General features: G+C 44.7%; 1 protein-coding gene and 1 long non-coding RNA gene across 7 annotated transcripts in view; one reads left to right on the top strand and one right to left on the bottom strand.

Annotated features, from left to right (window-relative positions):
* pax3b (paired box 3b) lies at positions 1–27,763 on the top strand. 6 transcript variants are annotated; one of them, XM_085794979.1, is made up of 9 exons: positions 1–525; positions 1,017–1,252; positions 1,409–1,466; positions 1,833–1,976; positions 18,308–18,507; positions 19,401–19,566; positions 20,009–20,217; positions 24,626–24,905; positions 27,550–27,763. In XM_085794979.1, the coding sequence occupies exons 1-9, from the start codon at positions 441–443 to the stop codon at positions 27,582–27,584; spliced, it is 1,413 nt and encodes a 470-aa protein (XP_085651105.1). In that variant the 5' UTR covers positions 1–440; the 3' UTR covers positions 27,585–27,763. The 6 variants fall into 6 exon arrangements, with proteins under 6 accessions (XP_085651105.1, XP_085651106.1, XP_085651102.1 ...); XM_085794980.1 differs by having other exon boundaries at positions 24,626–24,910; XM_085794976.1 differs by having other exon boundaries at positions 1,409–1,538; positions 20,009–20,193.
* Positions 19,435–27,813, bottom strand: part of LOC146975742 (uncharacterized) — a 29,263-nt gene continuing 20,884 nt past the window's right edge. The window contains exons 3-4 of the long non-coding RNA XR_015037451.1: positions 23,732–23,797; positions 19,435–19,554 (exon numbers count right to left, since the gene is read on the bottom strand). This is a non-coding gene — a long non-coding RNA (uncharacterized LOC146975742). The remainder of the gene's footprint in view (positions 19,555–23,731; positions 23,798–27,813) is intronic.

Here is a 27,813-nt window from a genome sequence, read left to right as displayed (position 1 = left end):
ACAAACAACAACAACATTATTTTCGAAGCTCAGCTGCAGCAGCCGCGAACCCAGGCGACTAAACCCGAGGAGACAGACAGAGACACAGACAGAGAGAGAGAAACCGACTCCCCCTGCGCGTCCAGCAACACATCTGACTGACTTTTCCTTCTTCTTTTGTCGTCATATCTGTGCTGCTCGGAGGGTCGTGGCCGGATAGTGAAGGCTGCTCCCCGGGCGCGGCTATCACCCACAACCCGAGGCTGCGACTGTAACCCAGGGAGGATTTTTTATTATCACCATTATTATTATTATCATTATTATTAACGGTTGAATCCGGGTGTTGGAGGAGTAACAGCAGCCACAGCGACAGCCTGCCCCCCCTCCCCTTCCCTCCCCTCCCCAGCCAGGAGGAGAGAGATCCCAGCAGGCACCGGGGTCGTGGTGGTGGTGGTGGAGGTATGACTGCGTTGGCGGGGTCAATACCCAGGATGATGCGACCCACGCTGGCTCAGAACTACCCCCGCAGTGGCTTCCCCCTGGAAGGTAAAGCACCACACGTGAAGAGACTTTTTTAGTGAAAGTTAGAAAAAGTCAAACAACTTTTCATATCCTACTTGTCTTGTCCCAAACATGAACTCATAAATACAAACTCTTCTTTGTAAACAATTAGTCTCCTGGCAGCAAAAGTGACATTTATAGTATTTTACTTATTATTTTTATCCATACTTTTGTGACTTATTTTACTTTTTTCCTGCAAAAAAATGTGGTTGAATTTGATCAACTTTTAGTGAACTTGTGTGCAGTTGTGTGTAATAATATATTTTGCATTTTTATACATAATTATAATATTTTAAGAAGTTAATTTTATGAAGTAGCATACTATTTACAGTTTTAATAAACTAAATATTTACTGTTAGCCATTTTTTGCAGCGTCAAAATAAAACTTGATGTGTTGTTTTTATCAGTGCATTGAGCTCGGTTAAGCCTCGGTGTGTGTGGATCCTCTCATATATTATAACTCTGATCAAACGCAGTGTCAACCCCGCTGGGTCAAGGCCGCGTCAACCAGCTCGGAGGAGTTTTCATAAACGGCAGACCGCTGCCCAACCACATCCGACACAAGATCGTGGAGATGGCCCACCACGGCATCAGGCCGTGCGTCATCTCCCGGCAGCTCCGGGTCTCGCACGGCTGCGTGTCCAAGATCCTGTGCCGGTACCAGGAGACCGGCTCCATCAGACCCGGAGCCATCGGAGGCAGCAAACCCAAGGTGAGGACCAGGAGATGAAGACTTATAGCACCTGATAACCTGTTGATATTCAGCTTTTGTATTATTTGTTTTTATTCTATTTTTTATAATAGACTGTGTTTGCCATCATGGTGCCCCCGGGTGAATAAACACTGAACCTTTTTCTGACCTCTGTAGCAGGGAACGACGCCGGACGTAGAGAAGAGAATTGAAGAATACAAGCGGGAAAACCCGGGTATGTTTAGCTGGGAGATTCGGGATAAGTTACTGAAGGATGGGATATGTGACCGCAACACCGTGCCTTCAGGTAAAGAAGGGCAGAAATGAACCAAATTATTATAATTATAATAATCATTATCATTAATAATATCATTATTATTATTCCACATGTTAAAATAGTAAAGTAAGGAAAACTTTCTCTAATACAAATCTGGAAAATATTTCTAATTCCTAATTTTCAATGACCTTTATATATTTTATGCATAAATATATACATATATTTTTTTTATGTTGTCTGTAAATATATATATATATATATAGATATATTTATAATTTTTTTTTATTTTTAACTGATGAGCAGTTTGTGGCTCCACCTTTGCAGTGAGCTCCATCAGTCGCATCATGCGGAGTAAGTTCGGGGGAAAAGGCGACGAAGAGGAGGATGAGGAGGAGATGGAGAAGAAGGAGCTGGAGGAGCACGAGCGCAGGGCCAAACACAGCATCGAGGGCATCCTGGGAGACAGATGTGAGTGCAGCTATCTATCCATCTATCTCTGTCAGAGTGTTTGTTCCTGTTGCACAGAACAAGTTGGCTGCATGTTGTTAACACACACACTCACACATACACACACACACACACACAGATTACAGACAGAGCTCGGTGGAGTCAGAGGTTTTTATCTGGTATAGGCCTATTTTTTTTATTTAGCGTTCAGCTGCTAACGTGTGTGTTAGAGCTGCAGCTGTGTGTGGAGAGAGGGAACAGGTCGTTTATTATCTGTTCATCTTCAGTCTGTGTCGTTTCCAGAGAAGCTGCGGCTGCAACGTGTTGATTGGTTTGGAGCAGAGTTTAAAGCAAAGTAAAGTTGCACGTGAAGTTTTTAAGCATGTTGTAAAGTTGTTGGATGGTGAAGGAGGGGTGGGGGGGGGTGAGTGTGTGTGTGTGTGTGTGTGTGTGTGTGTGTGTGTGTGTGTGTCGTCCTTTGTGAGGAATTCTTTATCGACCATATCTCTCCTGCTAATGCCTTTCCCATGAGGCCATACCGTAAATCAAGCAGCAGGTGATGGCTCTGTGCGGGAAAGTGTGTGTGCATGTGTGTGTGTGTGTGTGTTTAACTGTGTGTATGTGTGCATGTGTGTGTGTGTGTGTGTGTGTGTGTGTGTTCAGCAGTGGTTTAAAAGCTGTTTGGTTGAATGGCCGTGTTTCAGCAACTCTGCAATATTAGGATGCAATCATTTAAAGAGAAAACATTAAAACTTTAACACAGCATTAAAAATTCATCCGCCACGTTTAAGTGCATCGCGCGTGAGAATATAGTCCCTCTTGCACGTCACTCTGCGCGCGTTGTTTGTTTTATGGTTTAATCATTATTTTTATGCAACAAATCAATTTTTATTAGTGGTTGAAACGGTGATGTCCACACTGTAAAAAAAAAAAAAAGAAAAAGAAAAAGAAGTGACCACCTGCAGGACTCAGGGGGGAAATTAAAACTTTAAGTTGTTTCTTTTCTAGTTTTCTAAAGTGATTTAAATCATATTTATAGTATTTTTTGTGGGTGTTTTACAGTGTTGGCTCAGGCCTCAAAACCTTCATGGTGAAAACCGTGTGAAGCAAGTGTCACAGTCCAGAGTAAAACATATTTCCCTCTATAATTGGAGATTTGCGAGCGGTCTTGGGCTCAGTTTCTCTGCAGCTCCATTAGAACCAATTAGACCCATTTCAACGTCGGTCACGCTCAACTCGCTCGTTTTAACTCAAACAGCTCAACTTTTTTTCTCTTCTCCTTCTCCAAATGAGCTGAGTTAACACCAGTCGGTGCGAATTTAGACGCGAGAAAAACCAAACTGATGATGATGATGATGATAATTTGCGTGTCATCCATTTTTTTTTATTCAAATAAAACCAAATTAAATGTTTTTTTCCCTCCCTCTCCCCCTCTCTTTTCCACACGAGAAAAGTTAATTATACATTAAAGTGCAGTTCAGAGAAATTGAAACGGGCCATGGCTAATTCCTGGAAAGTAGATGAGGCAATTAACTCAATTTAACTACATAAATATGACTAATTTAGAAATGTAAACAGCCTTTTATTGCCTATAATGAGATAATAAATTAATAACATGGATCCACCTGAGCATCTACAGACTCCATCTCTTCTCTTTCCACTTTTTTTTAAAGCACTTTATGCAGCGAGGTGTCAACATGTGTCCCATCAGGAGAAAAAAAAAAGTGGAGGTGGAGGTGTTGGTGTGTGTGTGTGTTGGTGGGGGATAAAGGACCAGTGTGAGGAGACAAAATGTCCCCCAGATGAGTTGATCAAACATTTGTTCAACGGTTTCCATCTCCTCACAAAGACACGCCTCGCGCGCACAACGGGACGCTCGGGGATGAACTTGGGAGACAAAGGCGCGAGAGTCTATTTGGGGCTCACGCTTGGGCTGCGCGCGGACAAAAGGCCAGCTTGGAAACAGCTTTGGGCCGCGGCTGATAGAAGAAGGAGAAGAAGTATAGATGGAGTAGATGAAGAAGGAGAAGAAGGAGGAGGCGGGGCCTGTTTATAATTCAGACCGGAGAAAAAAGGAGGAGAAGTGGAGAGGTAGAGTAGAGCTCCTCCACAGAAAAAAGAAAAGAAAAAGAAAAACCCGACAAAACACATTATGAGGCCGCAATGAAGGATGAATTATTCAGCGAGCTGCTCCGGCACCGTTCACCGAGAGAAAATGGCCGTTTTCACCTACAAAATGTTTCCTTTCGGGGTCGGCCAAAGAACGCGACTGCCATTCACACTGACAATGGAGGCCTCTGAAATCCACTCACGTATTGCTGGAGGATGCGTGCTCGCCCCCCCTCTCCCTCTCAACCTCCACCCCAAAAAGGCCTGTGCACACGCGGAAGAAGAAAAAAAAAGTGCACCAAACGCTTAAAAAAAACCTGCAGGTTTAAAGATGCGCAGAAAGTTACAGATCTGTGCCAGTCAGGCTCGGGAGCGCGCACGCATATTTATGAAGAAGGGAGAGAGAGTCCGTAAAACATAAAAGTTGACAAGTCAATAATAAACTCTCAGGTCCCAGATAGACGCTGTAATTTCGCCTCTGTAATAATATGTGATGTAAAAATAGCTTTACGCGCTGATCTTGGTTTTTCTGACTTCAGTAATTTCCTCCGCGTCCTTTTTTATTATCGTCACTGATTTAAAATGAGAAAAAATAAAAAAATAAACGACATTGTCCGATTGATGGAGTTCAATGGTCGCGTCTGTCATAATATTCAGACTGTAATTAGTCAACACGAGTTAGGCCCGGCTATATATGAGCGCATCCTGCTGCAGCTCCATCACTGTTGCTTTGATGAGTCGCCAGTCCCCTCCCCAACCCCTCCAACATTAATAATGTCTTCTAAATGATGTCGATATTGTGCTATGTCACATTTAATGACGGAGGGAGTGTATTAAAGAGTGTTTTTGGTGAATGGGGACCAATGTTCTCCCCGGAGAGCCCCGGTCTGGCCCGGAGCGCATGCAGCCGCACAATGGGGGCCCCGGCGGCCACCACCACCACCCGTCCTGCGCTGCATGCGCACAACTCCCAAAACTCACCCCCTCTCTCTCTCACCCTCCCTCCCTCCCTGCTCCTCCTCCTCCTCCTCCTCCTCCTCCACCACTTGCTCCTCCAAATCTCTTCAAGCAGATTAAATCGACTCCTTTATTTCATCTCACTTTCATCTGGAGAGGCAACACCGCCCCTCTCCCTCTGTTTCCTATTCTTCCTCCTCTGTTTCTCGCAGCCTGCGGCGCACAGCTCGTTTCATATCTGGGCCGCATCCTCCTCCTCCTCCTCCGGAGCGCACAAAGGAAAAGTCACTGCAATCCCACTAAGTTTCTAATTAAATTCATTATTAACCTTTGTTGAAGCACTGGTGACAAATATATTATGTCACATTTCCAACTTTCGTCAAAGCAGCACATCTGATATTTTAGATGGTATAGAGCCTGTCAGCAAATGAATTAACACCAAACTATCAAAACAGCGCCTTATCAGATCAATAATAGAAAATACAAAACCACATTTTCGGCCCTGTTTTTTATTACCTGTTGCTGACTTTTCTGATTAGTCACAGCTTTTGTGAATGGAGGCTTTAGAGCATTAAAGTGTTCAGTAAAAACTCTGCTGTCCACTTAATTGAATATTGAATGACCTATGTAATAATACCAGGCTTATTCTGTCTTGACGAGTAAATTAAACCACATTTTCTCTCAAATCCCAGCGCAATAAGTTAAAATATAAGTTAGAAATCCATACTCCATCCATCCATCCACCCCCCACCCACCCCTCCACCCCTCATACTCCACCCCTCTCCTCTCCACTTTCTGGGAGATATTTATATATTTGGCTGTAACGCTGCAGCACCCTCCAGGCCTGTTGTTACTGGGCCGGCCCAAACTCCCAGCGTCAGAGTAATTAACCCTGGAGACAAAGTTAATGATTAAAACAGTCACGGTGTCCCTGCTGCTGCCCCCCACCCACCTCCCCACCTCCCTGCCTCCCCCTTCCTCCTCCTCCTCCTCCTCCTCCTCCTCCTCCCTCCTGCTTCACATTTTCACAGTGTATCTTTTAGAGTCCATACTTCGTTAGGTGAAATTAACCAGATAATACAGAGGAGCCTTGTTGAGGGCCGATACATTTCCATTTAGGCCAGCCACGTGTGTGTGTGTGTGTGTGTGTGTGTGTGTGTGTGTGTGCGCGCGCGCGCACAGACACACACACACACACACACACACATTCCACTCTGCAATGCAAACAGTCAAAGGGATAACTTTATTTGGTGAAAGGGGATCCTGGAAAGGGCTAATTGAATAAGCCCGGGATCTTTGAAAAACCCCTACCATGGTGAGCGCAGTCATCATGTCATAATTAGGTTTATTGAGGTGCATTCCTTCAATCTGCCTCCATTCTCCCGGGCTCATTGTATCCAGGGCCCGGGCCAATAGCCGGGGGACAAAAGGGAACCGTGAGCGAGACAATACATGAAAGAGCCATAAAGATTTAGTTTGGCTTTGTCACAGAAACGGAGCAGGACTTTGTTTGTGTAAATAATGCCCGTGAATGAAGGAAACTCGGGGGCTGCTCTGCCACTCGGGGTGAAGGATGGCGTGCTGCAAATGTAATATGTGGGCACACACAACTGGAGCGGTGCCAGGGAGCGGCTGGAGGAAGAGGAGGAGGAGGAGGAGGAGGGAGGAGGAGGGAGGAGGGAGGAGGAAGAGAATGGGTGGAGAGCACAGGAGGAGCAGTGTGTTTAGTGGGATGATGGTGTTTACAGAGGCGTCTGACTTTTCTACTGTTGTCTGAGAAATTTTAATATCTAAATTTTTCAGACATAAAAATATGCAAAAGTGACATTTTAGATATTTTACAGTTTGCACATTTTGATTTAACCTTCCTCTTGTGTTCGGGCCGGCACCGACCTGTTTTTAGGTTTTAAATGCATAAAAGTACCACATAGTTTTTGTTTACTGCATCAAGACCTTTTGACTTTGTCAGGAGCCTCTATTTAAACAGAATAAAAAAAATAAAAAAAATCACAAACTTGACATTTGTGTTGTTAGGGTCGGTTTCTCCCCAGTTATAACGATAAAAACAGTAATTAAAGTTAAAAACTGAAATCACGAGTGCAAAACCGACCTTTTCATGGATAAGGAAGCCTAACAACATAACCAAGAGTTTAGAAACAAACGGGATAATAAATAATTGTTTTTAGTGTGTTTTACAGCTGATTTAAGACTCGGGTCAAAACCGACCCCAACACAAGAGATGGTAGCAGAAAGTGAAGGTTAAACTCATATATTCTGCTGTTTCGACACTTAAAGAAACTTTTTAATCGATTAGTTGATCACCAGAAAGGATTAAAACATGTAATTTTAGGATTTGGTTGCGTTTATCGGTCAAAATTTTTAGGTTTTGCTCCTTTAAGTCATGAATAAAAATAAAAAAAAAAGTTCAACAGATGGACGAGATGAATGAAAATAACAGTGGAAGCTGCAGCTCCGACAGTTTCTGTCTCATCAGCTCCGACAAAGGACGGCACCAATAAGCTCTCGATGGATCCTTTAATAGCTATTGGCTATTAAACGGCCTGAAGCAAGAGCGCTCTGTCTGTCCGCTCAAAGCATGAATGTGTCGCTCAGTGAGTCTCTCTGGGCACGAGGGCAAAGGGGGACACGAGGGCCAAGTGGTGAGCACCAAATCACTCTCCTCTTACCCCGGGGCTCTCTCCGTCCCTCTGTCCCATCCACTCCTCCCCCTCCTCCTCCTCCCCCCTCTCTCTCGCTCGCTCTCTCGTGAGTTTTTTCTAATAAGCCCATGCATGATGACTATTCAAGCATGAAAACATAGTTATCTGCAAATGAATGGCTGCTCTATGCTTCATTAAAGCCTCTTTTTCCTTTCACACTCTTATTGTGACCCTCTGATATCAATTCAAAGGGCAATTAATGAATGCACACCAACTTTGAAGTCAGGGTGATGTCTGAGAGGGAGGGGGGCATGTGTGCATGTGTGTGTATGGTGGAGTTGAGAGTTGAGGAGGGGGGGTATTTGGGGTATTCCCCCCTTCAAGACCCGCTGTAGCGCCCCAGCCTTCACCCGTGATGGACTAGTCACATTGAGCCGAGAGCGAGCGAGAGCCCCAAAGACGGTTTGAAGGGAGTGAAAGAGTGAAAAGGCCCAGAGAAGGTCAAGTAGAATGGCTCGCCTTAGAATAAGGCCCCTCTTTATCTGCTGCAAGTATGCACTATAGGCACAACAGCTGGGGGGGGGGGGGGGCAGAGAGAGAGAGAGAGAGAGAGAGAGAGAGAGAGAGGGGTTGTTTTTTAATGTGCATGAGTGTGTTTGTGTGAAAGTAAGGAAGAATGTGTGCGTGTGAGAGTGTGTTTTCGTCTCGTATATTCGTGTGTTTGGGAGCTCGACAGCTTCTAATGTCTGTGGACGTCATTGTGCGTGTTACTCTGGGGGGGTGAGGGGTCGAGTGTCAAAGTTTACAGAGGCCAGCCAGAGGCCAGTAAATGCAGCACGGTGCTCTGATGCCACGGGGACGGGACGGGACAGGCAGCTGTCAATCAGCTGACTGATGAAGCCTGACTCTCTTCACAGAGCTTTGTTAACTAATTAGACCACAAGCTTTTTTTTCGTGTGTGTGTGTGTGTGTCGGGCTGGGAAAAGAGATTTAAAGGGATAATTTAACATTTTGGCAAATTGGCCCATTGCCATAATCCCTATAGTCATAGCAGTATAGGTTCGTTACCTTTAATTGTCGGCGCAAGCTATTTTTAGATCGGCGGAGCAGAGCCGCGTTGCTCAGAGCTACGCTACGGAGGCTAATGGGATTTCTTGGTTTCCCTCATCAAACTCATCAAATACACAATCCAACAACTCCAAAACGCTCTGGTGGACAAGTTGTGACCTGCACATTCACCACGCTATGAGATAATAACAGAACGTCACGAGACAGAGTTGTTTTCGAGGTAAATTCATGCAAAACAGCTGATGCACGTTGCCTTCAGGGGCAGTTTTTCAGCAAGCAGTCTCTGTATTTGCCTAGAAATCAACTCTGTCTCGTAACCTTGCGTTATTATGTCATAGTGTGGTGAATGTGCAGGTCACAACTTATTCACCAGAGCTTTTTGGAGTTGTTGGATTGTGTATTTGATGAGTTTGATGAGGGAAACCAAGAAATCTCATGAGCCTCTGTAGCGTAGCTCTTAGCAGCTCGTGGCTCTGCTCCGCCGTTCTAACCATATCTGACCATAGGGATTATGGCAATGGGCCAATTTGTCAAAATGTTGAACTATCCCTTTAAGTTAATTTATTTAAAAAAAAAAATATATATATATATACTGTATATACACACATAATGAATGTTTGACTGTGTAGAACCCGATTGCAGGTATTTCCTTGTTCAAACAGGGATTCACTGCCAAACCGTTCCTCACTCATTCATTCATTCATTCATTCATTCATTCATTCATTCATTCACCACCTGAGAGCTGAAGTTCGGAAACACAGATCTGCCCTCAGCCCTGTAACATGAATGCAGCATTATAACACGACATTACAGGCCTCAACATGACTTAGGCTATTACACTGAAAACCATAAATGAAACCGTGCTGGATCGGGTTCTTTACTTATTTTGCTTGAGGATGAGTTTAATATTAAATATCAAATGAAGACAAAACAGAAGTTGTGATATAATTGGTGCAGATGTGCAGAGGGAGGACGTGTCACACTTGACACTGAACTCGACTTTATTCGTCATATTAGCAACATCACAGACGAGAGTCAGAGCCTGCAGCAGATCTTCACAAGACGCTAACAAACTGACTCATGCATTTGTGTTTTCACGCTTGGATCACTCTAATGTCTTTACTAAGAAAAACACTGACGAACAGCAAAAACTCTTCAGCAAGAGTCTTAATCAAAGCTAGGTGATGAAAGTGAATTACATCAGTGTTTTTACACCGACTGATAAGATTTCAAAATTGAAATGTAATTGACTCTTTAAGCCAAAAATATGAAAATAAAAAGGTTTTAGCACCTTCCTATCTTTCAGATTTCTGATCCGTTCGCTCGGGTCACTCTACTCTCAAAGTTTAGTGGAGCTGCAGCAGATCTTGGATCACACTCTCACCACATGTCAGACGACCGGCCGCTGTTAATGCGTTCAAGAAGCAGCTCAAATCTTATTTTTATGGTTCTGCTTTTAATGAGTTCCACTTTTATTTGAGATTTCTTTTTTATGGCTTTTTATATCTTACATTTGCTTTTACAAGTATCAGTAGTTTCTGACCACCAGTATCTGCTCTGTCGTCCTGATGTTCTCGTTTCTTTCAAAGCATTTTGAGCTGCATTTTCCCTTATAGAAATTAAAGGAATAGTTCACCAAAAAATGAAATTCATTCAGTCATTATTGACTCACACTCATGCTGATGAATACTCCAGAGTAGTTTTTTATTCCTCAAAGTGCATCTGGAGACCCAGGAGGGGTTCGTAGTCCCAACAAAATCCTTATATGAGAGTAATAGCACCCGACACAAAAACGTCCATAAAACTACACAAAACCATTTAATATTCCTCCTTACTCCTCGTCCACTGCAGTCTAAGTGTCCTGAAGGGATATAGTCCAGAGTTTACTCGAAACAACGTCATTTAGGACATTTTTACAGCCTAAACAGTCCTGTATTGAATTTGCCTGGTGCGATTAATCGATTAATCGCATGACCGTGAGATACATTCAATACAGGACTTGGATTGCAGCAAACGAGCGGTATGGAGGAATATTAAATGGTTTTTGTGTAGTTTTATAGACTTTTTTGTGTTGGGCGCTATTACTCTCATATAAGGATTTCGTTGGACTACGAACCCCCTCCCGGGTCTCTAGATGCACAATGAGGAATAAAATATTCCATTTTTTTGTAAACTATTCCTTTAAGTTCATTATCGATTTTCTTTTTTTTTTTTGGGTAAAGTTGAGGGGAAACGGAGTGTGTAGTAGTTTGTGTCACATGAGTGGATGATTAGCAGCAGCAGTAGCTGCAGCCTGACAGCGGGGTGGAGATGATGAAGCTGTCAGACTTCCTCCCTGTCAGTGAACCTGCTGGCTGTTCACCTTGTTAGATCTCCAACCGGCTCCCCACCGAGAGTTAAAAGACAGGAGGAGAAGAAGAAGTAGTGTGTGTGTGTGTGTGTGTGTGTGTGTGTGTGTGTGTGTCAGGGGGCTGCGGAGGGTCGACTTTCCCCCCGTGGTGCTACAACAGGAAACAGGATTAGAAACACACGTATAGCTACAAATGACAGGTGATCATTTCCTGCTTCACCCCCCTCCTCCTCCTCCTCCTTGACGACCGCATCCGACGCATTTGTGCTTTTTCTTGTCAGGTCATTTTTTAAACTTTTTTTGCGCTGAAACGAGACTGTGATTAACGACAGTTTAATCTTGTGTGGTGACGCACATCATTGCTTTTTTTTTTTTTTGTATTTTCACACAACACACACAGTCGCAGCTCTGGCACACTCTCATATACAGGGCAGCTGTGAAGGTTGAAACTCCTCCTTAGCAAGTCAAGTGGGTTCAACCTCCTCCGTCATCCCCTCCCTCACACACACACACGCACACCATCTTTTTCTTAACCCAGCAGAAAGAGTCGCAGATGGGTCCATAAGCTGTCAGTAAAGCCATTATTCGGCCCAGCATCTGCCTGCCTTGACTTCTATATACTGTTTAATGCAGTCGGCCAGTCACTTAGTCCCCCGGCTGCTGAATAGGAGCAGCATGGTCGGCCCGCCCAAATAAATGCTGCGTTTGTCTCCTCTGCCTTTTGTTTTGTGTGTGTGTAGGGGTAGGTGGAGAGAAAGGAGGGAGGGATGGAGGGAGGGAAGGGGTAAATGTGTCAGAGCCTCGATTTACCCTCGGTATTAACCAGGAGAGTTACTGGGATGTCCGAGGAGGGGTGTAAACAGTCCACATATGGTCCGTCAATTCCCCCAAGATCCCCCAAAATCCAAGTTTTGTCACATCGCCTTTCTCTCACACACTTGTGTACTGTCTCATGTCTCAGTGGACATATTTAAGCCTTTGTGTCCCCATCCAACTCCCCACCAACCCACCCCCCTTCCACACAGAAAAAAAAACTCTTTCCAACAGTCTGCTTCAGCCGATTCCTTCTTCTCCTCCTCCTTGGGTTTTTCTCTTTTTCCTGGGATGGCGTTTGCGCGGCGGGAGCCATTTTGGGGCTTTCTTGGCTCCGGAGAGGTTGTTTTGGCTTGGAGTCCCGTGCACTGTGTGCCTCTCAGGGCTTCAGTTTGGTTAAATTAAACAGTTTTCCTTTCTCCTCTAACCCCGTCCAACCCACCCACCTTCTCACCACCCCCCCCTCACCCCCTCCTTTTCCTCCAACTGCTCGTCTCTTATTTTGCAGCTTAATGCTCCTCGGCTCCCGGGCGATCTTGCCGAGGCTGCTCTTTCCTCCTGCTCAGATAATTTTACCCTTTTAAGGCTCATATTTTCTCATATTTCGATGAACTGACAAGAGCCAAGACCACGTCTACAGCAGCAGCTGCCCCCCCCGCCTGCCTCTGCCCCTGCCACCCCTCACCCCTCCACCACCCCCAACACACTCGCTCCCTCTTAAGCCGAGGTGGAGCAAAAGTATACAGAGAGAAGTCAAGTGTTTACAGGGGCCATAAATACAGCATTTTAAGATATAGCATATGTATACAGGCAGGGAGCGATAGGAGGGTTAGAGTGGATAATTCGATTGGCTAAGGCTATTTGACGGTGCCAAATCGATGTGATCAGATCTTAGGGATAGCGAGGCGATGACGGCAAACGGGGCACTCTGAAACCACAGGTTTACACGGCTGGAAAGAAAAAAACAAAAAGAGAAAAGTCTGGGAAGTAAAAGGGAAAAAGGTTTCACCCTCATCTCTCCATCTCCTCCTGCTCCTGCTCCTGTTGCTGCCGTCTCCTCCTGTCAGGAAAGGAGCTAATACGACGCTAAGATGCAGATTTGGTATCAAGCTTCATTATATTTCATCCTGTGTGTGTTTTTATTAGTATTGACCACAGTTGGTTGAGCTGCATAAAGTCGGGGGGAAACACAGTGTTGGGCACATGTGTGTGTGCGTTTGGAGGACTGCAGTCTTTGGGTGTGTGTATGTGTGTGTGTGTTTTAGTGTGTTAATTAGCGAGCTTCAGGTGTGATTAGGTGGCTCCCTGTCGTCCAGGTGAATCCTCATCACCTGTCGCTTTGACTGAGGTGGAGCGATGCTAGATTGCTGCTTCAGAAATGAGAGAAAATGTTTTTGTTTTAGATTCTGGTTTTTAAAGAAATTAAGGTTGTTGCAGTTTCCTAATTGGTTCATTTCCAAAGTTAAGGACGTCAGAGAAGCCGTTATCGATCAGGAGCTGGATTCATCACCTGGAAGTCACAGTTTTAATGTTGGAGCTAACATGGAGCATGTTGTGATCTGGTGAACATCCTGAACATGTTCATTAGTATCTCTTTGTGAATTTTGCCATGAACTAAAGGTTATGATACTATTTGTAGATTTCTATAACAAGTCACTGATCTTTAGACGTCTTCTTATAACGATGAGGAAAGAAAATCTGGTTTCTTGTAATCACGTTCCAACAAAATGAGAAAAGCAAATAATTAAACGGGACAATTAAAGGTTTTCTCACTAATTGTAAAATCCAGTCTTATATAGGCAGTTATTGCAATTTGGGTGGGAATGGTCATTTATGTTTTTTATATTAATTTGATGTTATTCTGGTTTGGTCTTGGTCCCTTTACGTCTTCTTGAGAATATGATTTGTTGTCCAGGGTGTATAGTGCTGACAATGCACAACTATGTTGACACACACTTAAGCTGCTAATAAAGTTATTTTAACCCCTTAGGCATGGATGCAAATCCCAAGGGGATCAATTTCTGAAAAACATGAATTGTCCCCCCCAATAGAAATACCTTAAATTATTCAACATTGAACAAATATATTTACAGACTTCACCTTCTTCACATTTTAGATTCACATCTAAAAAAGAAAGGACTGAAATGGTGGAACAAATAACCAGAACCAGAAATCTCTGGTCTCCTCTACTACGGTGCAAATGAACAGACGCTGATGACATCAGCAGGCTTTAAAAAAACGCCCCCCCTCAAACTTAGGGCTTCATTTTGATATTCATCCATAATCAATAAATCATGCATAAAGTAGTCCCATACACCGTGTAGAAGCCAAAATATATTTTTGCCTGCCATTTTGCTTTAGGTTTTACGTCATTGCGTTGACACATTGAGAGGGTGTGTTTTTTTGTTTTTTTTTATTGTGTGTGGTGGCGGGAGTTTTGAACACAAAGAGAGAGAGAAAGAACTAGAAGCTCATATATTTTTTGTTGACCGTCAATTCACCGTCATTTCACTTTACCATTATCATTATTATTACCTATTGAAAGGGCATGTATTATTTTCCCCTTTTGCCATAACTGCTTGTTGGCTCTTTTTTGATTCTTGTTACAATAAACACTTTAAACTGATCGTGGACCCCCGTGGAGTTTTTGGACGCGTCACAAAAGAGCTTTAAGTTCCTCGGCGGCTGAAGTTTGTTGAAAGACAGCCGCAACACACCGGGAGAAAAGAAAGATGGTGAGAAGAATTGGGGATCTGGGAGGGTCGGAGCGAGGCATTACATGCCCCTTAAAGACCCTTAAAATTATGATTTACTAATATAACAATTAAGTAAGCAGTGATACGCACTGTTGGCTGTTTAGGACGAATTAACAAGAAAGGTGAGCACGAATAATGATTCCCTGTGCAGTACTTTTTGAATGATTTGGCAAGTTGTGATTTATGGTGGCATGGTATGAGCTGCATATGGGCAAAAAAAAAATCACTTTTGTGTGCCCCCCCCCAATCAGATCTGCACCCCTGCCCTTAGGAATCAGAAACTCCCCGACCGTGCACAACCTCAGCTCTGTAATGACACAGAAAGAAAAAGGAAGTGTGAATCTTTTAGAGTCTGTGACTTGTTGGGAACTTTCACCTGCGTAGAAAAGGACTCACAAACTGTGGATGTACGACAACGACGTCAACAAGAGCAACAACGACAACAGCAACAACGACAACGAAAACCACCACAGATGCCAAGACAGACTCTCTATCCCCACGGGGACATTTACATCCACAACAACAGCCCCCGTTGCCCCCTCAGGTGCTCTTACAGTTCCCTCTGGAGGAAGGGGCTGTGTGGTTTTTTATTTTTTTTTATTTTGGGGAGGGGGGTAGAATGCCCCCCGGCTGTGCCCCCACCCCACCCCCCATCTATCCCACCTCCTCCACCCCCAAACCCCTCTGCAGAACCTCTTTATGCCCCCCACTCCCTCCCTCCCCTCTCAGCTCCCCCATGGGGCAGGTGACAGCCCTCCACTGTGAAGGGCCGAGGGAGCCATGACGGATTCCACAGATGGAGCGTGGAAATCGCCGGCAAAGACCTCGGCTCTGTGGAGCAACAAAGAGCCGAGAGTCAGAGAGAGAAATATGGGTGGAAAAGAGAGAGGGAGAAGGAGAGAGAGAGGGAGAGAGGGGAGACAAAGAGAGGGTGAGGAGGAGGGAGGAGAAGGTGGCGCTTGTTTAAAGAGGGTGGTGCAAAAAAAAAAAAAAAGTGTGTTTGTCGAGGCCGAAGTTCGAGTTTGTGAAAGTGAAAAATGTGCAAGTTGGATGTTTTCTAAAAGCCGGCGGCGATTTTCTTTTATTTATTTTTTATCCCATCCCGCTGAGGATCAGTGTAGCGGCCTGAACCGACGTCGCTATCGTCACAGCCCATCGTCTTATCTCCTTGTATCTTAACAGTAAAGTGATGTAGCGATCCAAGTGGAGTGGACTGGAGCAAATGAGCCCCCCCACTTCCACCCCCCCAACCCCCACCCGCCTCACTCCTGCTCCGAGTTCCTCCGTGAAGGATCTGAAACCAGGACTTTATCACCACCAGACCGCCGGGCCGCCCCGAGACTTCAGGAGGTGCCACTCTGTCGCTTCTTTTGAAAAAAACGTCCTGAAACCCTGGTAGCAGTCATAACCGATAGGTAATTCCAAAGTGATTAAGGATTTTCCCGGCCGCCTCAGCTTTCCCAGGGCCCAAATCCCTGTGAAATGCTGAGGAACGTGCACGCTGCTAAAAAAGTCGCAGGGGGAGCGAGAAAGCATTCCTCGCAGCCCTCCTCCATGCAGGAACCGGAGGGGGAGGCTACAGAAAAAAAAAGGCCTCATCTCTTGTTTTTCAGCCATCCTGTCCCAAAAAACTCCCCCCTCCAACCCCTCCACAGCGCTCCACACCCCGAATTCCTTCTTCCCCTGCACCGGCTGAAACACTGCAGATCCCTGCATCTATCTGATCTGATGTGCAGCCATTTTTTTTTATTTGCGTGTGCGGTCCGGTTAAAACTCACACATCTTGATTAAGAGCTAACAATCTACGAGTGCAAATATTGCAGCAGAGGCTTAAGGCTTATATGTCTCCATTTCTCTCACTCCCGCCCGCCCGCTTGCCCCCCCCTCACCCACCTTTGAAAATATTTTACTTATTGCCCACCTCATGCTTGAATGTTTCTTTACCAATTTGCTCCTAATGCATGTTAAGTTGACTCCCACTGCTATTGGTGTTGTGAGGAGAAAACCGCCGAAGGGGCAGAGAGGATCAGTTTCACATGAGGGGCCCTGAGCTATTTGGATTCTCTTGTATTTTATTGTTGCTTGCGAGGGGGAACTAATACAGTGTTGCACACAAAACTTCCCCCTAATGCCGAGGGGGAATTAATTAAGTGTAACACAAAAAAAGTGGGCGCTCTGGCCTTGGTGAACTTTTAGACTTGTGGGGATGGAGGATGGGGGGTGGGTGGGGTTGGGGTTGAGGGGTGGGGGGGGGGCACCAATGGTGTGTTTGAAGTGCTGAGTTAAAAACCCGAGCTGCTGGTTTATGGGACGTGCAGCACAATGGTGTTAATGCTGATCTGAGAGCGAGATGAAAAGTAGAAACACAAAAGCTGTCGAGGCTCATGATGTCACCGAGGCTCAGCCAAGACTAGGATAGCACGGGGCAAAAATACAACTTATATATACACACATACTCTCTAATTCAAATTTAGGGCATTGGTTTAGCTACTACTGAAACATCAGCTGCTTTATCGACTGGTAAATCAACAGTTAATGTCATTAATTAGGACAAAATTTAATTATTCTTTAGTTACAGCTTCTCAAATGTGAGGATTCACTTGTAAAAAAACTTAAGATGTTTTTATAAGAAATCAAATCAAAGCAGCTGATAAAGGGTGGATGGTATCAACAGTATAGAAAGTACACTGGCATTAATTCACATTGTGCTCTGGATTCTGACTGTGGCAGCTCTGAAGTAGCAATAACATAAATGATTCCTCATGGCATTAAAATAACTTTAAACTGGTTATGCATGTTTTCTTTTACCACAAGAATTGTTCTTAAAATATCTATGTAGCCTACTATGTGAAATGCTAGTTATACAGCTGCCATACCAGAAGCATTTATAAGATAATTTAAATTTAAGATAAATTAATATGTGATGATATATTTCCTCGATGTGTGTGTAAAAGTGGATGACCTGTCTACAGCTCCATTACTGAGGTTTAATAAACAACATGAACACAGACGGACGTGGAGCCTGGTCACAACAACACGATTAGTTTAATAAATTTCTACTTCATTATAAACTCATCGTATCCCGGAATCCACCTGACTGAACAGACACTTTGTTCTTCAAATGCTCCTGGATATAAACCCTACCATCTACACACACACACACACACACACACAGAAAGTAGTCACACTTGCATCTGCGCACACACACACACACAGACACACACACTCTTAAAGAATGGCCCCTGGATCCAAATTAGCCTTTTGTGTGGCTTTTAGTCCGGCGTTCCCCCTGTGGTGCCCTGGAATCTTGTCCAGTGGGATTATTCCTTATGGGCTCTGAATATTCCTCCTGAATGGAGGTCTGTTTGGCCACAAGACCATGAGGAAGACTGACTGTCTGTGTGTGTGTGTGTGTGTGTGTGTGTGTGTGTGTGTGTGTGTGTGTGTGTGTGTGTGTGTGTGCAGAGAAGAAAACACCTCCTTTGTATAAGAGGGTTACGTTGAAACAGAACAAATCGAAGTAACTTCCTGGTTATAAAAACTACACTTCTGCATTTCGAGCCTGTTTGATCAACTTCTGACCAAGTCTCATCCTCCACCTCCTTTTTTTTGTGTCTTTTTTCGTCCGTGTTCAAGCAGCGAGTCACTCGGACGAGGGTTCGGACGTGGAGTCGGAGCCCGATCTGCCCCTGAAGAGGAAGCAGCGGCGCAGTCGCACCACGTTCACGGCCGAGCAGCTGGAGGAGCTGGAGCGGGCCTTCGAGAGGACACACTACCCCGACATCTACACCCGGGAGGAGCTCGCCCAGAGGGCCAAGCTGACAGAGGCCAGGGTGCAGGTACCAGACGACACACACACACACACACACACATTTGTTTGGATATCTTTGGGAGGACACTCGTTGACATAATGTTTTCCCTAGCCCCTTACCCTAACCTTAACCATCCAAAACAAATGCCTAACCTTAACCATCACTCTTAACCTAACTCAAACTTAACTTAAACCTTTTTTTGAAAAGTCTTAACCCTCAAACAGCCCTTGGAAGGGGTCTGAGAAAGTGAGGACTGGCCAAAATGTCCTCACTTTCCCAAAATGTCCTCACGCTGATGGTTTAAAACTCAAACTGGTCCTCACATGTATAGCTATACAAGTACAAAAACACATACACCTGTTGTTGACTGTCAAGTTAACAGGACAACAGCTTCACTCATTCAACTTTAACTCAAATGAAACATTTTTAAATATTAACCTTGTGCTTTTATTCACTGTCTGACCATTTAAAGGCAACCTGCTGGTCTGAGTTGGCTCCCACACAATAGCACAAACACACACACATACAAGCTCACACACACAAGCACACACACCTCTCATCCTCTGCTCTCAGGGGCCCAATCGGGACTTTCCTTTTTACTAATCTGGAGTCCAGTCAATTCTCCTCCACAGGCTCCATATGGGAAGTGTAAGCGAGCCCAGCATGAGCTCCGACCATATGGACACGGCATGTCACTCAACCAGCCATGACAGACACACACACACAACCACACACACGTTTCTTCTGCTTTTAATGCATTACCGACCTTAATTCTAGCTTTCTAGCTTAGATATTGGCCAGTTTTCCCTTGTTGAATGTAAATGTGTCTGTGTATATGTGTGTCTAAGCACTGTAGTCCAATAAGAACACGTAAACTAAACACACGCTGATCGAACGCCGTCATCGTCTCCTCCCTCCAGGTGTGGTTCAGCAACAGGCGGGCGAGATGGAGGAAGCAGGCGGGAGCCAATCAGCTGATGGCATTTAATCACCTGATCCCGGGGGGTTTCCCACCATCGGCCATGTCCAGCATCCCCCCCTACCAGCTCTCTGACAGCTCCTACCCCCCCTCATCTATAGCACAAGGTACATAGAGAGAGTTGAGTTGATAGTGATCTGAGGATCAATATAACAAATTATAATTTCTGAAGGAAAAAAAAAATCAAAGACAGCTTTGTTCAGAGCTCAGGGATAATTTATCATTTTACCCAGAAAACTCAATATTTTAAATTTGTGGTGGAAATTATTCACCACAGACTGACGCATAAGAATTTATTTGAAGTTTTTCGAAAAATCACCAAAAAAACGAATGAAAGATTTTAGGTCTGTTTATGATGTTCATTTTAGACATTATGACATGAGATTGATGTTTTTTCATGTTATAGACATGTTTACAAATATATTTATATGGACCGCAGCTGTTTTGCTCCTGTTTAACTGATAATTCAACACAGCACCAACGCCTCATTACCATATACATCCCGCCTCTAACTTTGTTTTCCCCCCATCATGCCTTTGGTACTGTCAGAGCCCCCCAGCACGGTGCACCGGCCCCAGCCTCTGCCTCCGTCCTCGGGCCACCAGGGCTCCGGCGCCGGGGGACAGGGTGAAGGAGGCTCCGCCTACTGCCTGGCCTCGGGACGCCACTCCTTCTCAGGCTACTCGGACGGCTTCGTGGGCCCCGGGGGCCCGGCTAACCCCATGAACCCACAGGTAAGACATTGCAGCCTGAGATGCGTTCAAGTTCACCAGCAGCACTGATATACAAGGCGCCGTTTACAGTAACAAGTCATTTTCAGTCTCACTCTTTTTTTAGTAAATTTAGACTCAGAGGAACGTTTAAGGAGAAATCTGCTCAAACTGTGAGATTAGATTCAATAAAAATACTAATATTCACTAAGAAGTTAATCCTTTAACACGTTTATTTTAATCAAAAACAGGCACTGGGCTGATTATAAAAACATAAAGTTGATTTGAATCAGAAGTTTTAGGTTTGTTAGCTTTTTTTTTTTTTTTGCAGTGCACTAATTGGGCAGAGAGAGGTCTGTGTTCGGGAGCACGTAGCTCTGCAGACCAGAATAGTTTTACTTGCCACATCGGAGTTGGGCAGAATTAGATTTGGACATGATTTCAAAGATTGAAGCCGGTTGAGGTTCGCGTGATTTATCTTGTCAAAGGCACACGGCTTCACTGTAAATCAAGAGCTCAATAAGCTCGTGATAAATCAACACAATCTGTTTTCTTTTAAACCGTTTTCAAATAACGTTTCACCCCAGGTGTGGAGGACGTAACGTTCACACATACAGTATATACACACATATACACACACTTTTCACCCAGTTTAAGCCCATAAACTCTGCAGATGACACACACTAGTAGTTGTAGACGTTTCGGTCACAGTTGCAGGAGGAGAAAGTGAGATGACACCAGAAGGACGCGGGACAATGGAGCGCGTGACAAATGAGAAGTGAAAAGACAATTACAGCCAATTATCCAGGCATGAAGTCCCAAGGTCTCTGCACCTAGACGCAGGGCACAGGCGGAGGAGACAGACCAGTTAGACGTCCTAACAGGCAGAAAATGAGATTTCAGCCCCGGCGCAGGCACCACTCCTCAGAGAGAAGGCCGCAGCGGCGCGAATACGCCAACGTGCATGGATATACACATACTTACAGATGCGCGTGCGCTGCCCAAGTTTCGCATAATTACAGACACACACATGCACAGTGTAGATAATTGATCCACTCCATGACATTTTGAGGATCAGTTAAGGATTTTGCAACATCTTTTACACAAATATTACATGACATGGTTGAGCAGCATGCCTAAGTCAACTTTTCAACCTTCCGTTTTAGGCTGCACCGAATGGTTACTGTAGTTTTTAATTATTTAAAAATACGAATTCTACACATTTTCTCACTGTTTCGTTGTGCAAGTCTGTGAGAGCGGAGGAACTCGATGTACGCCAGATATACACTGTGTAATGCAAACTATTCTATACGTTACAACACAACACAACTGGATGTCATGGTCATGTATACACACACACAGACACACTCGATGCCACACTGCAGCCCTGAGGGAAGCCTTTTTGCGATTGCATTCTTAAAATGTTTGCCTCCACATTCCTCCATGTGAAAGCACAGCGTCTAATTTATTTGTATATATTTCATACGGCGCAGGAGGAATGTCCCGTCTCTCAGAAGTCGCCCCCACCTCCTCACCCCTCCGTCCGTCCTCACCCCCTCCTTACATTCCCTGCTAACTCCTGGACGCACTGATTTAGGCCGCTGGCAACGGCAGCGCTCCAATGTGAAACACTGTCGACGGCCAGGCCAGCAGAAGAGGCAGGGAGAGAGAGGGATGATGGGTAAACGCTGGCTACATGATAGACTGATCCCCCCCCTTAACGGTCGGGGTGACACGGTCAGATGTGATGCTTGTCACAAACGATAATTTGTCCAAATAATCCTCATAATGTGATTATTTTACCACTCTGAGCCACCGCGATCTCAAATCAAACATGTTTGACATTTACGATTCCGGACAGAAATAGCCGCAACAAGCTAACGAGAGCGATGCAGAGCGAGCAGAGCAGGAAGTGTCACCGACCGGATGTTGTGTGTAGTTTTTTCAGCTCACAAACATAGCAGCTAATGGTCACAGACGAGATACGTACAGTCTGTGCTGCTCTTTGCTGCGTAAAAGAGTGTTTTTTTTCCCCAAAGTCGCATGAGTTTCTGTGAGATCTCGTGTCCTAGATAATCTCCGTAGTGAAATCGTCACCACGGCCGGCAGGTGTGTGTGTGGTCCCGTCTCGTGGTCTTGTTGAATCGTCTAAACGTGTGTGTGTTCAGAGGATTATAATGTTAAAAATCGGTTGAAACCATCCTCATGTCTGCGGTCGTGATCTCCCACGTTTTTGAAAACAGCTTCAGATTTGAGAGCGTTAAGGGGCACGTGTCCTCGGCGTCTCGCTGCTGCTGCTCTCTCTCCTTCTCTCTCTCTCTCTCTCTCTCTTTCTCAATTCCTTTCGCTGTGTTTTGACAAAACCTTCCAAACGCAGGTTAATTTTTTAGGAAAATGTTACTGGGCATGGGAGGAAACACAGCTCCCTCTTCCAAATCAACATAGACTCCTCCATTCACCTCCCCTACTTGGGAAATGATTTAAGCAGGACCATGTGTGTGTGTGGATGTAGAATAATATGTCACTTAGAGGGCCGAGAGGACCCAAAGAGCAGCGTACCTGCTTCTTATTAGGACAACTGGAGGAGCCTGGAGGCCTTTGCTGTGCTGAGAAGGACCTGGGATATGATGCATATATATATATATATAAATACACACTATATACACAGAGATATCTATGTGGAGACAGCAGGTTGAGTTAGCGTTACTCTCTAAGTGACAAAGCCAGCCTCACTTCCCTGTTAACGCTTCACTGAGCACTTTGATGACAGACAGGTAAGCTGAGCGAGCGTTAAAGGTGAGCCGGGGGAGTGGGGGTCTTGCGGTATCTTGCGTCTGTTTTGAAACCAGTTGAAACACTTTGCCCCACGGCTCTTTTCCGTTCTTTTCTGGCTAAAGGAATACCCCCCCCCCCCTCACCCTCCCTCCTCCCCAAATTCGATTATCTGGTCGCTAATAAAGACCAGGTCAAGGCGAGCTAACGGATTTCTCAAAGCTGCAAATCTACGCTGAGGCCCGAACGCCGGCTTCGAGCTCGCACAGACCTTCCCTTTGTGTTATCTGTGTCGACATATCTCATTCGGAGATAAGTTGTTATCTTGCGGCCGTGGGTTTTTGGAGCGGCGTCAAAAAGGAATTTTAGAATAAGCGGAGCTGTGGATCTGAGACAAATTGCTTAATTCTTCCTCTCTGGTGCTATCTCTGTCTGGGACGACGGGGCTCGCTGGCAGCCGTTTGATGTCCGCGACAGGGGGATTTCCTATGTGTGTCTGAGTGTGTGTTTGTCTTGCTGTCTGTGTTGATACATATCACATACGCTCCTGTGCTGCTGCGCTTAAAAATGACAGGTTTTAATGTGCGATAAACGCTCGTCACAGACTACATTTTTGGGGCCGATGCCAAAAAATATTCTGATAAGTAATTAATTGACTAATATTCCTAATTTACATAAACAGAGTTTTTTTTCTTTTGCCTTTTCTTTCAAATATGGTTCAAACACTTGTGGTAAATCTGTTGTGGAGGCTCATTTTACTGTTTAACAATAAATAACTTTTATTACTCACTCTAGCTCAAGTGCAGCGCTGCGGTGAAACTCTTGGAAAGGCTTCCAGTGTTGTGTGGGAGCAAACCTATAGAAATGAGAGAACCACAAACTGAATAAACATTATTTTTCTCCTGTGGATCAACCAATACAGGGGCATTGTTTCTAAATGAAACCCAGACAGTTTGCAGCACGCCTGCGAAGTTTGACGGCATAAAAAAAGAGTCTTCACGCAGACGTTGATACTGAGATGACTGAGAAAGGCTCAAATCAGCTGATTAATCCATCAGGGGCTGCACGATACAATATTATTACAATACAACATGGCTATTTTTGCAATATCCCAAGTATTGTACCAACAAATTGTGATACACTGCGATTTATTACCATTCTGCGACTGCACATTAGGTCCCCAAAAGAAAGCTTTAACTTATTTTATCTAATAGGATCAAGTTCTCAGTCCGTCCATCTCACTTAAATAGTTTTTATTCTATCAAAATGTGATTGTTGAGCAGACTGTCTGACTGAAGTGCTGCAGTTTTATTATAGTGCTTCCATTTGTGTTTGCCGTTTATATAATAACAGATCGATGCTTTCCACCACCGCTTAAAAAAAAGAAGAAGATAATGAAATAGAAATAAGACGTTTTACAGCCGCGGGTCTGGGTTGGGGCCTGGGATGTTACAAACCCCACATTGCAATGATGAAATTCATCCTGTTTCTCATTATTCAATTGATGATGTCTGCTTGAGCAAACAAATGGACGGTGACCAACGCGCTGTCTTTGCTCATTCTCAACACAAGTTAACTGTGTTAGCCACAGGTCCTGCCAACAATAGACGAATTCTCCGTGGTCTTCATCTCCCTCTCTCTCTCCTTCTTCTTCTTTTTCTCATTCTTTCTTTCTTCGGATCAGGTGATGGGTCTGCTGAACCCGGGCGGCGTGCCACACCAGCCCCAGAGCGACTACGCCATCTCCCCTCTGACGGGCGGCCTCGAGCCCCCGGCCGGCATGGCCGCCAGCTGCAGCCAGCGCATGGATCACATCAAGGGCCTGGAGGGTCTGACCAGCGTTCCCTCCATGTCGGCCCTGCCCTCCCTGCCCAGCTCCCAGTCCTACTGCCCCCCCTCCTACAGCTCGCCGGGCTACACCGTCGACCACGTGGCGTCCTACCAGTACGGCCAGTACGGACAAAGTAAGGTCAATAGACTCCACCTTTTTTTATTTCCAACTTCTGCACCCACACAAATATTTCAAAAGCTGTACACAATGTGTTTTTGATTGATTGATTGATTGATTGATTGATTGGTTGATTGATTGTCTCAGGGTTTGGAGATCGTGTGACCATAAAAACAATAACGCCAAAGGATTGTTTTTTTAATCTCTGACCTTCAGCAATTTGAAAACCTAAAACCGCTGCCTTGTTTTATTGCAGCCTTTCACTGAAAAGAATTAAAATGAAAACATCTGAACCAAATCAGTCAATACAGTTTATGATTATCTGGCTTTTCTAGTCATCCAGGCGCTGGAATAAAACTAAATATCTATATATAAAGAAGGGCAGTCGTACATGCAGCTGACAGCACATACTACAGTAGGTAGCTGCAGCGCTGCCTGTTAAAGAGAGCGAACATTTCTCCGGGTCCAATCACGCCGTCTCAAGTGTTGGGGTTAATTGTGCAGATCTGATTCCATCTGTGAAGCGATGCCGAGCGCTGCGGTCGGGTTATAGTGCCGAGTCAGCTCCCATCAGGGTAAAGTGCAGCCGCCCTCGGAGAATACTTACCTGTCCGGCAGCGAAAGGCTCTTTTCACTTCACATTACTGTCACTTTACAGGAGGGGGGTTAAAATCAACTTCAAACAAGTCCACGTCCAACTCTGGAAGCAGCATCGCTCTGCGCTCCAGCGTGATTACAGCGGCCACCGTTTCCAATTTTGGTCCACAGGGGGTTTGACCAATCAGGTTCATCCACTGACCTCGTGGCAACCTCCAGACGAGCGGCCCCCTTCAAAGAGCGTGGCAACGGTCCAACGAGTCCGACTGCGTGTAGGCTCCGTGGGGCGGCAGGTATCGAATGAATATCTAACTTAATATCCGAGAGCAGCAAATGTCTAATGAAATATCTCGGTCAAATATCTCAAAGTGGACAGAATAAAGAATTAGGGCGACACACATGAAAAACCACGAGCATGTGGCACCGTGCGTGCACACGCGCCACCGGGGCGGCACGCGCACACCCACATACACCTCCGCAGCGTTACGAGGCCGAGCGAGCGAGCGAGTCCATCTTGATGTGATTAATCAGTGCGACTGGATAGCTGGTGTGCGGTTGGGTTTGGAGCGGCGGAGGAAAGGTCCTTTCTGGGGGTGGACGGATCCTAATAGCCTCTGGCAGGGTAGCGATTAGAAACAGGTGCTCGCACTGAGGTCAGCTGGGGAGGCAGCGTGGAAGCAGCGGCGCTCCAGGTTCCAGTGCAGCGGCAAGGAGCCGGGCCCGCGCCGCAGCCGCACAGTAATGACACAGCGTTAAACACTTGTTTGTTTTTATTTAGGTAATGTCTCTGTTGCTAAGCAGGCGTGGGCGGGCAGGGTGTTTACCGAGGTCGCCTGTCAGTCAGAGTCTCTGTACTTAGTGCTTTTTCTGTTTTGTTTTATTTTTTAAATACCTGTACAGTCGCAGTCACACAGGAAGCAGACACATGAACCACATCGTTCACTGTGTATCGACGCATAACACGAGTTTTAGCAGCATTTAGCACGTAGCCTCAGCTCTGCCACCAAACACTTCCCTCACTCCAGAAAAAAAGCTAAATATTGTGTGTTATATTATATAAACTGTTATAACCTGTCATATGAAATATATCTAATTTGCCTAAAGCGCCTCACACTCTGTTTCATATGTACACCATGCAACCTTTAATTGTTCAGGATAGGATGATATAACTTAAAATCACCGTATGTGTCATATTTTTTAAATAAAATAAATTACATTACAACTAACCACACTGCCACATGAACTCTATTATACACATGACTGCAGTGTCAGTTATTTAAAAACACTAAAGCACAGGCTGATTATACTTTAAGTTATGACCCTGTTAAGTTTCCTTTTCTTCACTTGTGTGTATGTTTGTGTTGGTAGGTAACCGACAACTATTTTATTGATATGTACTAAATTACATTGTTTAAATTCACACATAAAATCAGCGTTCTTAAAGAAATTGAGGTCATGATCTTTATATTGTGTCTTGATTTTGGAGGTTTTACTGTAGGAGAAATGAGAAAGTCAGTTTTAAATAACTAAAAACTAAAAATATTTGGCATTGATTTTCAATTTTTGCGAAACTAGAAACAGTTAATTTGAGTCTTTTGTTTGTGCAGACTTGACTTTACGATCTCAGTGGATGTACAAATCATCACTACAGCCCTCGGTCGGGACACGATGGGAAGCTTAAAGCGCCTTGAGACAATGTGTGTTGTGATTTTGCAGCTTATAAATAAAAATTGGATTGAATCTACTGTGGCAGACGCTGCATGTGATGCATATATCCGATCTCATATTGTTCCAGTTTGTGTCCCCCCCCCCCACCCACCCATCCACCCACCCACCCACACTGTATTTTAACCTGCAGTTGCTTCACACTTCTGTTCTCACAGCTCTCTACACTGACCTTACACCCCAAACCGCTGTTAGCACATGCTATGCTAACAACAGCCATATGTTAGCGGAGTGGCACGCTAAAAAAATATCGGCCTAAAATTTATTACAGCCATATATCTCACCCATTTTTTTCTTTTTTAACTCTTTCTTCCTGTGTTTTTTTTTTTTCTCTCCAGGTGCCCTTCCTTATCTGAGGCCTGAAATCACCTGATCAGAAACTTCAGACTTTTGTGTACAGCAGTGGAAGAAAAAGAAAAAAGAAAAAAAAAATCTGCTCAAATCTTTCCGGACCAAACTTTTTCCCACCATGCACCAGGACACACGTTCACTACTGCAGGACTTATCGATTCTTTGGTGGAGAAAATGGACACGAAATAAATAATTAAAGAAGGGACCACAAAGAAGGAATATCAGACCAAAAAAAAAACAAAAAAAAACTG

Source organism: Trachurus japonicus, chromosome 13 (assembly GCF_045865225.1).
Source record: "Trachurus japonicus isolate A0001 chromosome 13, Traja_1.0".
In the NCBI taxonomy this organism is placed as follows: domain Eukaryota; kingdom Metazoa; phylum Chordata; class Actinopteri; order Carangiformes; family Carangidae; genus Trachurus; species Trachurus japonicus.
Note: the sequence above shows the minus strand (reverse complement) of the source record. Positions and strands in the feature narration are given on the sequence as shown.